Source organism: Dreissena polymorpha, chromosome 5 (genome assembly GCF_020536995.1).
Source record: "Dreissena polymorpha isolate Duluth1 chromosome 5, UMN_Dpol_1.0, whole genome shotgun sequence".
NCBI lineage: Eukaryota > Metazoa > Mollusca > Bivalvia > Myida > Dreissenidae > Dreissena > Dreissena polymorpha.
The window spans coordinates 24,896,095-24,910,572 of NC_068359.1; the positions used below are offsets into that span (position 1 = coordinate 24,896,095).

Genomic DNA, 14,478 nt, shown 5'->3' on the forward strand with positions numbered 1-14,478 from the left:
TAATAAAAGACAAGTCGGTGTAAACAGACAATTCTCTACTGATAGCGTTTCTAAAGTGTCCTTATTGCCACACGAAGAATGATACCTCGAAAGGTAAACAGTATTGGCGTCAAAGCGTATTATATATAGCTGCGGAATATACGTTGCTGACACGAAAGAACTGTTTTATTAACCATGTCAGTGGTTTTGCTTCATTTATACTTCCAACATTTTCCACCGCTTAGTTCTGGGTGTCCTGACTATTGTTGCCGGCGTTTCGGTCACCAAGATTCAAATCCTTCGTGGACAGTCAGCAACATTGATGTGCTTTTTACAAGAAATAGATGGGCCAGCATTGGTATGTATTCGAGTCAGTCTCCATAAATTATTTCATTTACTGTAATCTGAGTAACAACAATGTATTACGCGAAATTTGGGGATAGCACAAAGGAAATGATCTGTAAAAATGTTAAAAAAGATACTACGTGTAATATGAGTTCATTACCATTAAAAATATTATCAAACTTGCCATCATTCGTTTTAAAACTAACGTCCTCCACGAACGGTCCCGTTATCGTCCGCGCACTGTCGTGATATTATCCACGTATTTTCGCGATATCATCCACGTACTGTCGCGTTATCGTTCACTTATATTCGCCATATCATCGACGTAGTGCCGCGTTTTCACACACGTATTGTCGCGATATCATCCACTTACTGTCGCGTAATCATCCATGTACTGTCGCGTTATCCTACAAAAACACAAACCGTGGTCCCTTATCGGTCCGTGTATATACCGTCTTTTCCATTTACATTTTGCATTCGACACAACGAAACACAAATATAAATGTATATTAGTTCATATTTCGATTTTCTTATACCCAGAACAAAAAACAAAGTTGATTCCTTTGTAACGTTTTTCTGTGTACTGATAACAAAACAAAACACAAATCTTATTTCCCTATTCATATTTCGTTTCAATTTTAATTACTAGTATACAAAATCAATTTATGAAAATTGAAACACAGTGCATGTTTCCATGTACCGTTCTTGAATTAATAAAACGGTATACGAAACCCGAGGGGCGATCCGCTGTTTTGGAGAAATAAGTCAGGTTTGATCTTTATGCGCAGTGTTCTACCTTAAGGAGCCCATACACCAAGCACGTTCTTAGACAGTTCGACCTCGTTCTGAAGAAAATGCAGAACGGGATGTGAACTTGCTTGAACGTGTTGTTTTGGTCAGAAAAAGATCTACAATATGATTGAATGACGTTCATACACCGTTCGCGCTACGTGCAGCTCGTTCTTATCCCCTCCTATCCTTTTCCAGTTCAAATCGGGTCAATTTTCCCATTGTCCCTGTTGGTATACCGTTTCCAGTCAGACCGAGCCCGTCCTTCTACCAGTTCGATCACGTTCTTCTTTATTCGTTGTGCAGAGGTAACTCGTTCAAAGGCAATTATCACTCCGTCCTACTACGTTCTTAGTACGTTTAGGACGTAGGTGCAGCCACGTTCTGCACGGCGATTATAAAACCGAATACGTTCATGCCAGTTCCCATTTATGTTTCCCGCTTTGAGCCGACCAGACGTACATTTGTAATGCCTCCAAGAAATAATTCCTCCAAATTGACAGTGCTGCAAAAGGCTGCCGCAATTAAACAAACACAAATCAATATCTCAACTGAAAAACGTCAAGAAAATGCAGCAGGTATTGAAAATCCTGAATATGCCAAACCTAAAAATTAAAAGGAGCGCGCTGTGTCTCTGGTAGCGTCAGATGATGGATCTGCGATTATGAAACATTTGTGGAGTGATTTTTAAGAAGTTGTAAAAAGGACTCTTGGTCGTTTAAGCGGAGCTCTTCCATCAGCTGATGATAATGGCCTACGGCTATTTTTGCTCTCTGGTTTTAACCAATTTCTCACCCAACAAGTTCTGTGTCGTATACGCCTACTTTCTCGGCCCAAAAACATTATATTGCTGCTCTGCTTCTAACATAAATTCCACGAAGCCAACATTTAACACATTAACAGCTCCAAGATTGTCGATGTTTCAACTTAATATCACAAATTATGAATTTTGAGACAACGACCTCTAAGTATATGCACATTGTCTGAACGTATTGTATTTACGGTTTGAACGTTGTAACAACTGCATTGAATGAGCGCAACGTACTTGGAACCTACTGCGAACTCCTTAAAACGAGTACAACGTACTAAGAACTAACTGAGAACTTATAGAACGTGTTGCAAACGTTGTAAGAACTTATCTGTTGGTCTCCATTTATTTACACGAAACAACATCGTACTTGAGACGTAGTGCGGACGGGGTCGGTCTGTCTGAGAACGGATTGGACGGATTAGAAACGTACTCGATCGGTGTGGCATCGTAAAGGTAATTTCGGTCCGATCGCACTACGTTCTGGCACGTTCCTAACCCGACCTTTGTACGACCTATCCGTTCTAAGTACGTCCATTCCGTTTTCAGTACGTTGTTACTACGTTTAATTGTAGAACGGGATGATCGGAAGAAAATTTTGAGTTGGCTCAAAGTTCTGAAACACATCTTCCGTTCAAACCCGTTCCAGGGCGTCCACAAAGTTCGAAGACAGTTCGTAACACGTTGCTACTACGATCACTCCGTTCTCACACAGTTCGTGCCCGTTTAGTCACATTTTTCAGAACGTACTTCGAACGGAGTCGGTGTATCAGAGGTATTAGATCTCATCATTGTTTAATACTTACATGTAGACAATTATAGACGAAAAAAAGTCGAGTCTTAGGACAGCTATTGTTGGCTACTCTAATGGGAAAAAAATAGATCTAGTAACATTATATTACAGGACCATTACATTATAACAATTTAAAAATAAACGCTTATTAAAGTCCATTATTTAAAATACCATATCAGTTACAACTATGACATTGTTACAAATAATTTCAGTTCATGAATAACGGTTTTAGGTACGTTTTTTCCACTTTTCGAATTACTGTTTTCATGAACTGGATGTGTATAAAAGGAATAAAATAATATATTTTTCGACTTTTGCATGCACTTTAACAGATCACGCAAGCCAACACTTGCTTTTAGGCGCGTTTCTCTCGGAAAATCATACACGTATAGTTACAGATATAAAAGCTTTTCTATATTGGTATTCGAATTCCATTTTAGGAGACAACATGGGTCTAAAACGGAACGTTTCAACGCGTGCAAGTAGTTTCTATAGGCGTGACGCATGCTATTCGCCTTCTTTATGAAACGTAACGTTTAAAGTCAATTTTTTAGCGGCGTTATAATATCATTTGAAGGTAAATATTTTGTTATCATTAACTTTATATTGAGCGTTCTTTCCGGAACATTTTAGGAGACAACATGGGTCTAAAACGGAACGTTTCAACGCGTGCAAGTAGTTTCTATAGGCGTGACGCATGCTATTCGCCTTCTTTATGAAACGTAACGTTTAAAGTCAATTTTTTAGCGGCGTTATAATATCATTTGAAGGTAAATATTTTGTTATCATTAACTTTATATTGAGCGTTCTTTCCGGAACATTAAATATGTTGTTTAATTAGTTATTAAATAGGTACATTTATTAATATTATTAATAATATTATATATAATTATTTCAGGCGCAAAACAGTTTCTTATAAGGTGTTTGGTTACAACTCTTTCAGAGCTAAAACACTAGACATATCACAGTTCAGTTGTGAAATGTAACATGTATTTGAACTTAATCGAACGAATTAGAAAATATGTATTAGAAACCTTGCACTTAACCATTTCATAAGATTCAAACAACTTCTTATTTATTCTTCTTTTGTCCTGTTCTTTCTATCAATATTGGCAGTACTAATACATTTTAACATTCTATTATGTACGGTGATGTTAAAAATAAAACAAAGGGGACATTTTAGCAGCCGCCGCCGCCGCCGATTTTTGAGCTTCTTAAAACATCATTCGGGTCTAAGGGGTAATAATAATTGGAATACGGGACTCAGGGGAGGGGGTATTACAGCTCTTAAAATGAAAGGACCTCTCACTGATTATAGGACTAAAATTAGTACTGAATTTGCATAGTATAGGGGCAACGAAAAAGAAGTGTCATTTATAAGAGACTTACTATAGCCCTATCAATTCGGTTGGATCGACATGAAATACCGGTACGTTGGGAAACAATTAGATGTCAGATTATGACCATTTCAATTTGGAAATATACATTATTTGGAAAAACAACTGAAAATATCCACGTCTTTTTCCCTTACGGCGCGACTTTTCCTCCCCAAAAATGCTCGTAAGAAGCCATGCTGATCGAAGAAAGTGATTTATTCTTATGTTAGGGAAAAAAGTACGCGCAATAGCCATGAACAAGTAAACTCCCCAAGACAGCAGTATTGCAAGCGGTTCGACGCATAATCCCAAGAAACTAGGTTTCTCATGAGAACCTAGGTTCTCAGAACCTAGGTTCTCATGAAAACCTAGGTACTCATTTGAAAACTTGGGTTCTTAAAGCCATGTGCAATCTTCAAGCGAGAACCTAGGTTCTCCTTCTGAGAATCTAGGTTCTCATGCGAACCTAGGTTTTCAAATGAGAAACTAGGTTCTCATGAAAACCTAGGTTCTCATTTGAAAACTTGGGTTCTTGAAGCCATGTGTAATCTTCAAGCGAGAACCTATGTTATCATGAGAACCTACCGGTAGGTTTTCAAATGAGAACATTGGTTCTCATGAGAACCTAGGTTTTCAAATGAGAACATAGGTTCTTATGAAACCTAGTTTCTTGGGATAATGCGTCGAACCGCAAGAAACTAGGTTTCTCATGAGAACCTAGGTTCTCATGAGGACCTAGGTTCTCATGAAAACCTAGGTTCTCATTTGAAAACTTGGGTTCTTGAAGCCATGTGCAATCTTCAAGCGAGAACCTGGGTTCTCATTTTGAGAACCTAGGTTCTCATGAGAAACCTAGTTTCTTGGGATAATGCGTCGAACCGCTTGCCATACAGCAGCACAGAGCAAAGATCTATAAATAAAAATGTTTTTTATAGATCTTCGAACAGCGTCACTCATATTTCGTTTTGTTGTAAACCGTAATATCAAACCAAGAACTGTAAACGGGACCAAGTTTTAATAATTGATTTTCGTCATATGAAGATTGAAATTAAATTTAAAGAGGGAAATACATTTGATATTTTGTTTTATAATTAGTACAACGAAAAACGATATAAAGAAGTGAATGTTGTTTTTGTACTTTGTTTTTGTTTCGGTTATTAGAAAATAGGAATATAAACTAAAATGCGTTAATTCTCATGTTTCGTTGTGTCGAAAGTCAAAACGAAAAAGGAAAAGACGGTATATACACGGACCCTTATCGGTCTCTTGACATTGTTAAGGATAATAATCAATTCCATTTGAACTTTTAATACCGGACCTATACAACGCGTTGTTATTTGTTCATGATAAAAGATAGGAGTTTGAATCAATATTTGCAGTTTAAACTACTAAATGGGATAGTTTATTGGAAGTTCCAAGTAGTAAAAAACTACTTATTTATTTACAAAAGAAACGGTACTTAAATCATAAGTACAACTTCTCATTCACGTGTGTTTAGTTGGCACTTGCGTACATACGAGCAACCAATTTCACTATTCTGCTCTTATCGATAGATAGCCTTATTAATTACAGTCATTCCAGAGGCTAATTTGTCATATGGTCTCATCATTCATCAATTCTTAGTACCACTGGTTGTTTAGCGGCATGTTCTCATTGCTTCACCGGATAACTGTCAAGCCTTTACTTTTTAACAACGTAAGTGCACGAAGTCACGACCGATCATTCAAACAGGCCTCAAAACAAAAACGTTTGAAGAGTTACAACGTCACTGTCCTTTGTTTATAACAATAGGCGATACAGACAAATAGTTGATGATATGTCCGATGTGAGTTTAAAGCATAGATATTACGAATGCATGGACACACAAATTCAAACAGTTGAATGATGACTGTTTCATGAACATACAGTCAAACAGTGCGAGTTAACATATCAGTGTTTTAAAATACAAATTCAGACATGAGACAGATATCCGATTCATGAACACACAATCATATATGTGGCATCTCTGTTCCATGAACACACACTCATACGTGAGACAGCACTGCTTCGTGAAACAAAATCATACATCACTGCTCCATGAGCACACAATCATCCATGAAATATCACTGTTCAATGAACAAAAAATCATACATGTGACATAACTGTTCCGTGAACACACAAACATACATGTTTTCAAATAACACAAGTCATTTAGGGATATATAATTGTTCCGCGAACAGAATGTACACTTGATTAGACAAATCGCTGTACCATAAACAAACAATAGACAAATCAATATTCCCTTGATACATTATACGACAAACGAATGTTCTATGAAACATGATAAGACGAATTGCTGTTCCACGAAAAAATGATAAGAATTATCACTGTTCCACGAAACGTGGTAAGACAAATTACTGTTACATAAACAATTTTTCATACAATTAATTATTCCATGACAACGGGAGTTGAAAGTTGAATGAAACATCGACACAGGATCTGAAATGGAATTTTCATTTCATTGGTTATCTATTATTGTTATATTTAGTCGTCCTTTTGTGTTATTGCATCATTACACTACCAGTATATGTCCCTGTACGATCTGATATTCAACGCACAGCATGCTATTAATGTATTTTAATGTTCTCGGAAATGAGTTACGTTTTAAATGGTCGTGACATTTCCAGTCTCTGAACAAGTCGGTCAGCCGTCGAAAAACGGTTATATATCGTTCTGAAGAAGAAGACAACAATTTCTTTACAGTGAACCTCGTGGTCATTGAAAATTATCGTCAATTACTTATTTCTTGCTTTGCCAGTTAAACTGAATTTCTACCAGCCATAGGATATTAACCAAACTGTGTGTTCATTAATACGTTCTTACTTTCTCGTTCACTGCCGGTTATTAGGGATCCATCGAAACTTAGCATTTACTTTGCCTGGCCGAAGCACGATATTTTAATGTGTTATAAGGAGTAAAAATAGCTTGAAAACATTTCGAAACGATCATCATCATTTACTATGCTATGGTTGTATATTCGTAGTATTTAATAGTGTATACAACTTACACAACTAGCATTTTGATTTCTATTTCTAAAGGAAAAGAGCATTTAAGCAGGTGAGATTTTGATTCAAATTTAACCCGTTTGAAATAATTCGTCAAGTGATTGCGTTACTGAGTTTCTACTTGGGGTGATAGCAATATTGTGCTTTGAATCGAATCTGTTTAATATATAAGATTAACATTTATGTTGTATGTTATGGTTGTCAAAAAGAAAGAAAAAGTATTTTTTGGTTCCAAATTACAATACTTTAGAATATATCGGTTTTATATTTGTATGAGTTGCCTCTTCGTGTTCATGTCTATCGTTATTCATATACCGCCACGAACATTATATCTAGCACGTTGTAGAAGCATATCGGTCGCCTTTCTGTCAAAATGTTTACGGGTTTTAATTTTATATTTTCTTACCCGTTTTGTGAATTCCTAGCATCCATTTTCTTCTTATTTATGACATAGGGAGCGAAGAATGAAAGGATAGGCAGCATTTTGACAGAAAGGCGACCGATATGCTTCTACACCGTGTCTAGGCCAGAAACATTTGGCATACCACACTGTTTAGTTTAAACAAAGAAGATTGACTTAAATAGCCGTTGCCGATCCTAAACTTTTGTTTAGTTTTCTGGGGGCAGTTTTCAATCATCACTAAATCTAATCATATTAAATTAAAAGCATCTTTCTAATATAATAAAAGAAGTGTTTTAAAGATATGAGGAACATTTCTTGTATGAAACATCCTTTTCGACGCTGGACATAGACTTTTTTAAAGTTGAAAAATAAGTTTGGCCGACACTGTTTGTTGAGATGTTGATGTAAACAGACACAGTTTTAGGGGCCTCTTAAATGTATGGCAGATAAGACGCGAACGTATAAATATTAGCAAGGGCATTATAAAACATGCGTTACAAGTCAGTCTATTATCCCCAAAGTAATTAATTCACCAAACTTGGTTTAATTGCTCTCATCAATCACACCGATAGTGTTTACTAACTCATTGTATTCGATGACGCGTTGACTAAACGGATGTGATAATCGATTATTATTTGTCAATTGAACTTACCTTGATTAGTTGTTTTGGGACAACATAAATTTCATTAAGCATTTCACTTTACGTATTTTTATACAAAGGGCAGACAGACAGACATACAGAATGTTTTATTGATGAAAACTGTACAGGTTTTTGTCATTGACCATTAGTTTGTCATATATCTACCTATTCTTACCATAGAAGTGGTTTTCAACATACAGGTATACTGTGTAATAACAATAGCGTTACCTTTTGATCTCGCCCATTCATTCGACATGTTTAACCAATACGCAGGTATGGTGTTCGCTTAGCGACTGATAGATCGTAGGTTCGATACTCACTTTGTGAGGGTTCTTTTGGTCACATTCAAAAACACCAATACTATTTTTTAAACAAAACCGTATTGTGGAGCATATTTATATACATGTATAAAACATAGTGTTCTAACATAATGTATTATAATGGAACAGGTAAAGTTCAGTACCAGAGAACAAAAACATTTTTTACTGTTTGAAAAAAATAGTCTTTTTAAAGTGTCGGCTGTTTAAATGTGAGCATAGGTTTAGGTCAATAAAGCACCGTACATATGTATCAATATACTTACACAATCATTCATATCGTTATTACTACGTGCAAGGCGTTTGAAAGGCGCAAGAAAGTTGCTACTCGTGCATACAGAGCCGTGTTTGTTTTTGTTAATATCTAATGTTGACTACATTTTTCTCGAAATTAAGTTTACTTTGAATCATAGTTTTTTCAAAATCTACGTTTGATTATGTGGAAAACTCAACGAAGTAAAATACACCAATCAAAGATGGTTATCACCTTAAAATAATACAATAACATAAAATTAAATTTTAACTCACTGACTGACAACAATTAACACATTCTAACAAAAGCATGAAACCCAAATTACTCGTATATTGCCTTTCAAATCTATTTTGTAATGAATTAGGATAAGTGAACGGGCCCGTGGCCATAACATCACACAATCATCTCATGCGATCAACTCACTGAAATACAACAGTCATATATGTCTCTTTATATTTTCGATGATTTTTATGTTTACATACCCCACCAGTTTACGTGTTGTTCGATAGTGCACAAGTGCTGTTATTCCCACTCTTTTCGGAGAAAAAGTGGGGATAATGTGGTTATCTCCGCCGTCTGTCCGTCCGTCCGTCCTGGCCACTATTTCCTCCTACACTATTAGCAATGGAACCTTGAAACTTACACACATGGTAGTTATGAGCATATGTGCAACGGTGACGGCGACGGAATTTTGATATGACCCGTGGGTCAAAAGTTATGGGGGTTGGGGTGGGGCCGGGTCAGAGAAATCCCTGCGACCGCGATTCGAAAAAGGCTCATAACTACTGTGTCCTTTCAGATATTGCTTTCATATTTGGTATGCATGTGTATCTTAACAACACCTTTCCATGCGCATACAATTTTTTACCCCTGTAATCTTGATATTGAACTTAAGGTCAGCTTTCAGGTTTTGTAATCTGCGTCCGTGATTCGAAAAAGGCTCATAACTACTGTGTCCCTTCAGATATTGCTTGTTTTACCCCTGTGACATTGACCTTGAACTTTAGGTCAACGTTCAGATTTCCAAATCTGCGACCGCGATAAAAAAAGGCTCATAACTACTTTGTCCCTTCAGATATTGCTTTCATATTTGGTATGAATGTGTATCTGGACAACACCTTTCCATGCGCATAAAATGTTTGACCTCTGTGACCTTGACCTTGAACTTGAGGTCAGCGTTTAGGTTTCGAAATCTGCGACCGCGATTCGAAAAAAACGCTCATACCGACTGTGTTCCTTCATATATTGCTTTCATATTTTGTACTCATATGTATCTGGATAAAACCTTTCCATGCGCATGAAATTTTTGAACTTGGGTCCGCGTTCAGGTTTCGAAATCTGCGACCGCGATTCAAAAAAGCTCATAACGTCTGTGTCCATGCAGATATTGCTTTCATATTTGGTACGCATGTGTATCTGGACAAGACCTTTCCATGCTCATACACTTTTTGACCCCCTGTGACCTTGACCTTCGACTTATCTCCGCCGTCTGTCCGTCCGTTCATCCGTCCTGGCCACTATCTCGTCCTACACTATTTGCACTAGAACCTTGATACTTACACACATGGTAGCTATGAGCATATGTGCGACAGTGCACTATTTGGAATTTTGATTTGACCCCTCTGTCAAAAGTTATGGGGGTTGGGATGGGGCCGGGTCAGAGATTTTCACTCATTTTTTTAGGTTATTTTACATTAATTTATTCATTTCTACACCGATTTACTTCAAATTGATTAAGAACATCTCTTATGACAATACGGTCAATCTCAACTATGCATGGACCCATCTCCAACCCTGGGGCGCCCTTGGGTCAAACATGCGGCGTGGGGATACGCGTCGGCCTCTGCCGCGCCATTTCTAGTTTGAATTATATATTAGTGTTTTTTTTTCACCTTCAGGTGGACGTTATGAACCTAAAGCAAGTTTCACTGATCCTTAGCGCGTGTCTGGTAGTGGAGCTACTGGAGCCGTGCCTGTCACAGGGCGACTACCACCATGATGACTATGGCTACAGCGGCAGGAGGAGAGGTGGGCGTGGCGGAGGGGGTGGAGGAGACGGTCTCGGGAACGGACTAGGTAAGTAATATGGACCGAACTTATGCGGGAATGGTGTTTAGCTGTGTAAGCGGGTCGGTTAACACACTCGGTAGGGCAATCGCCTTTTATGCGGAGCCAACGGATTCGAGTCATTGACGGCGAAATAAGCATAGCCATTTACCAATCAGATACGTAACTTTGTAATCCCTTGGAAAATCAATTTAAATTTAAGACTTTTATTACTGTGGTCAAGTTTTAAAGGCTTAATGTCCAACCCTAGGGTGCTGATGAGTAGCAAACAGCATAAAATCTGAACAGACTGCGAATTACTCGAATTACTCGCACTCTGTTCTGGTTTTATCTGCATGTAGGCATTATAAATTCGAGTATGAGTGGTAAAGAAATAGCCAGAAGAGAAAACGGCATAATGCTTGTGATTCATGTTTTCGTATGTTCGGCCTCTGATTAAACAACAGAGAGAACGCAATGCACACTCGCTAGAGTACGATTCATGATCGCGATATTAATTTCAGGATCACGCAACGTGATATTACTTTCTCGCATCCTCATATCGTGGTTTCCTTTGTTGTGATTTCACATATTTGTTTTTATCGCGTGCTCGTTTTTGTACTCCAGAGGCCTACAATTTAAAACGAGTGATCTTAACGTTTCTTAACGGATCATTGTAGTTATATGCACATTGTGCGTTCTTTTCAGGAGCGTTACTCGGTGTAGCGGCGGCAGGAATAGGCGCGGCGGCTATAACACGGGGAATCACCGGCATCATGGGACGCGGCCGGGGCTTTGGCGGACAAATCGGTGGATTTAACGGCGGCTATGTACCGGCGTATCCATACGGAAGCGGTGGATTCGTGCAAGGCACGCCCGTAGTAGGTGGAGGAGGCTTTTATCCGACTTCCGGGGGATTTCCACCGTATTACCCTCAGCAACCGATGTATCCGTTTCAACAACCCGTAGCCATATCCCCTGCCGTTATTCCTTCCGGTCAAGAGAGTCACGACCGCGGAAGTAGACGAGTTCTTATTGAGGAGAACTTTGACAGGGGACAGGGCTCGAGCCAAGGAACTCCAGTCTTGGTTGGCCAACCAGTATGGGGGTAGTCTTGGTAGGCCAAACAGTATTGGGATAAACGACAATGCATTTGCAAAACCAACGCATGGATTAGATAGTTGCTGCATATTAATCAACGCGTGATATTAACACACAACGGCATTTGCAAGCACGTAATAATAATCCGTAATAAAAGAAAGAATCAGCACTGTTGTACTATTGTTGTTTTTGATGTGCGGTTTGCCCCCCCCCCCCCCCCCCCCGCCAAACATCCATTCTAATTATAGTTTACGTTTTTATCATTTATTATAAACAGGATATTTCTTCCCATGCCTTTTGTCGTTATTTCCTTTATCCTATGTGTAATCGCAGCATTGCAGTGGTTACTTATGTGAAAGATGAACGTTTGGAGTGCTTTAATTTAAAGAAAATTCCTTTTGTGGAAATCTCACTGTTTTCAGACGGTACTTTGGACGAATGGGATCTTAAAAGTTGCATGACATATCTTTGTATTGCATTTGGCGAAAGAAGACTAGGTTTGCATAATCTTATGAAAAGAAAAGGCGGGAAAATGTCTTAAAAGTGGACCCCACAATAACAAATGTAAATTTATTCTCCGTTAATTCAAAACTGTCAAATATCTATGATAGAAGAGTGTTCTGAGAAGACCTCCTCTGGGTATAACTTGGTGTCCTTTATATATTGAAATATCACTGTGTTGATACTTGAATCTGAAAGGTGGCACAGAAAACACAATTTGGTATATTTCAAAGATAAGCACAGAATTAGAATAAAAATAACCCGGAATTGAAAATAACGTTTTTGCCAGAATGACATGCTCCAAGGCCTGGTCGGTTTAACCAATAACCTCCAGATATTACCTGGTGGTCGCATTTGCTCAAGACGAATGAAGAGACTCTAAAGCCATGAACATTATAAGTTAAGTCAATTAATTTCATTATTTTAATATATTTTGGTTCCATTTTTTTGTATTAACAAATATTCGTGATTTGCAACTTATGTTTTATAGTTACTACTTTTTACTGTTTGATGATTAACCGCTATTCGTGACGACGAATTTCTGGATAGGATTATTCTTTTTCTATTATTATTTCAAAACCATTTTTTTTTCTCGTAAGATATATAATAATGCAATACACGTAAGATGATGGAATATTAATATTTTTCCAATAAACATTTTTAAGCATATAACATAAATCTAATAAGTCAGAAGTATACGGTAATGTTTATGTTATCGACACAACTTATAACAACGTTTTAAAATTCTATCCAATTTTTATTTATTCGTAAAGTTTTTTTAACGAACAAGTGTACCATATTTGTGCTTTTTATCGGGGTCCTCTGCCCGGCCTCATAGTAGTTTGTAACAACTCACATCGAGGTAAATGGCTCTTTATCAAATTCGATGTTTGAAAGGATTTGAATTAACGAGTGGTTATACAAATGTGTTTACCTTTAATGAAATACATATTCTTCCATTCACCGAAAATAAAAATAATGTTTACTTCTTGTAGGATAATAAATAAATATAATTACACATCATGAGCTTAAACGCTGCATTATTTATTTATTTTTAAAACGTGATTATTTCCGGTTAAGAGATTATCCCGGTTTAAAGAGAAATAAAATACTAATATAAAGAAGGTAAAACGCGCCAAACAAGCTATTTTTTTAAACACATATGTTTACATTATACACGAACAATTGAGTGATATAGGCAACCATTGAAGTCTTTTTTAGACTTATTGTAATCAGTAAACAGTAAAAAATAAATGATAAACCCATATGGAAGTGTATAGAGCTACGTATCGTTGTCACTTTTTACAGTCACATGTCATTAGAGAATGAAGCAACTAACAAAAATGTGATACTAGAAGCACATTAAATTATTTATTAAAAAATACCAAAAAACATGTGCAATTCGGTGTTAGGAAGAAACCCCTGCATAAGTATATGTCTTCCTCCGCGAATATTTACACATACTGCAAATACTGGCTTTGTTCACAAAAATCTGCGGCGGCGGCAGCAGATGTTTCTGGTTGGACCGTACTCACCACGTTGCCAGTCCGTAAACGGACAACCCGTGAAGCCCGACCGACACTGGCAGTTGCGTGATCTAAAAATACATCCCCAAAACCAGGACCGCCTGGGAATCCGCCATCGAACCCTGGGAATATACCATCGTATCCAGGCAGTCATAAATTGAATCCTGGAAAACAGCGATCGAATCCTGGGAGTCCACCACCACTGCCGGCGCCACAACCACCGCCTCTGCCACCCTCACCGCCTCCACCGTCGCCACCACCACCATCACCGCAACCGCTAACATTAATTACAACGTCTCCACCGTCGCCTCCACCACCGCCGCCGCCGTCTCTTCCTGATCTACCACTGCCACGTTGACTTTGGAAGATACGAAAACAAGGAAGCATTAACGAATACAAGATTTCAACACTTTATTGTATCGTTGTCGTCGATCTAGGTGTTACATTCAATGCCTTGCCAATTTTATAAAATTTAGCAAATTTTCGTTGCTTACGATGTATAGTCTTATTTAAATTAACGAGTGTTTATAAAAACTGTTTTACCTCTAAGAAAATAA

At 37.7% G+C, this 14,478-nt stretch overlaps 1 protein-coding gene across 1 annotated transcript in view; it reads left to right on the top strand.

The window, feature by feature from the left end:
* LOC127831107 (uncharacterized) overlaps nt 1-12,056 on the top strand; it is a 12,839-nt gene extending 783 nt beyond the window's left edge. Inside the window, exons 2-4 of the mRNA XM_052356098.1 lie at nt 225-337; nt 10,646-10,823; nt 11,502-12,056. Coding sequence (XP_052212058.1) covers nt 225-337; nt 10,646-10,823; nt 11,502-11,905 — 695 coding nt within the window. The 3' untranslated portion in view covers nt 11,906-12,056. The remainder of the gene's footprint in view (nt 1-224; nt 338-10,645; nt 10,824-11,501) is intronic.
* The last annotated feature ends 2,422 nt before the right edge of the window (nt 12,057-14,478 follow it).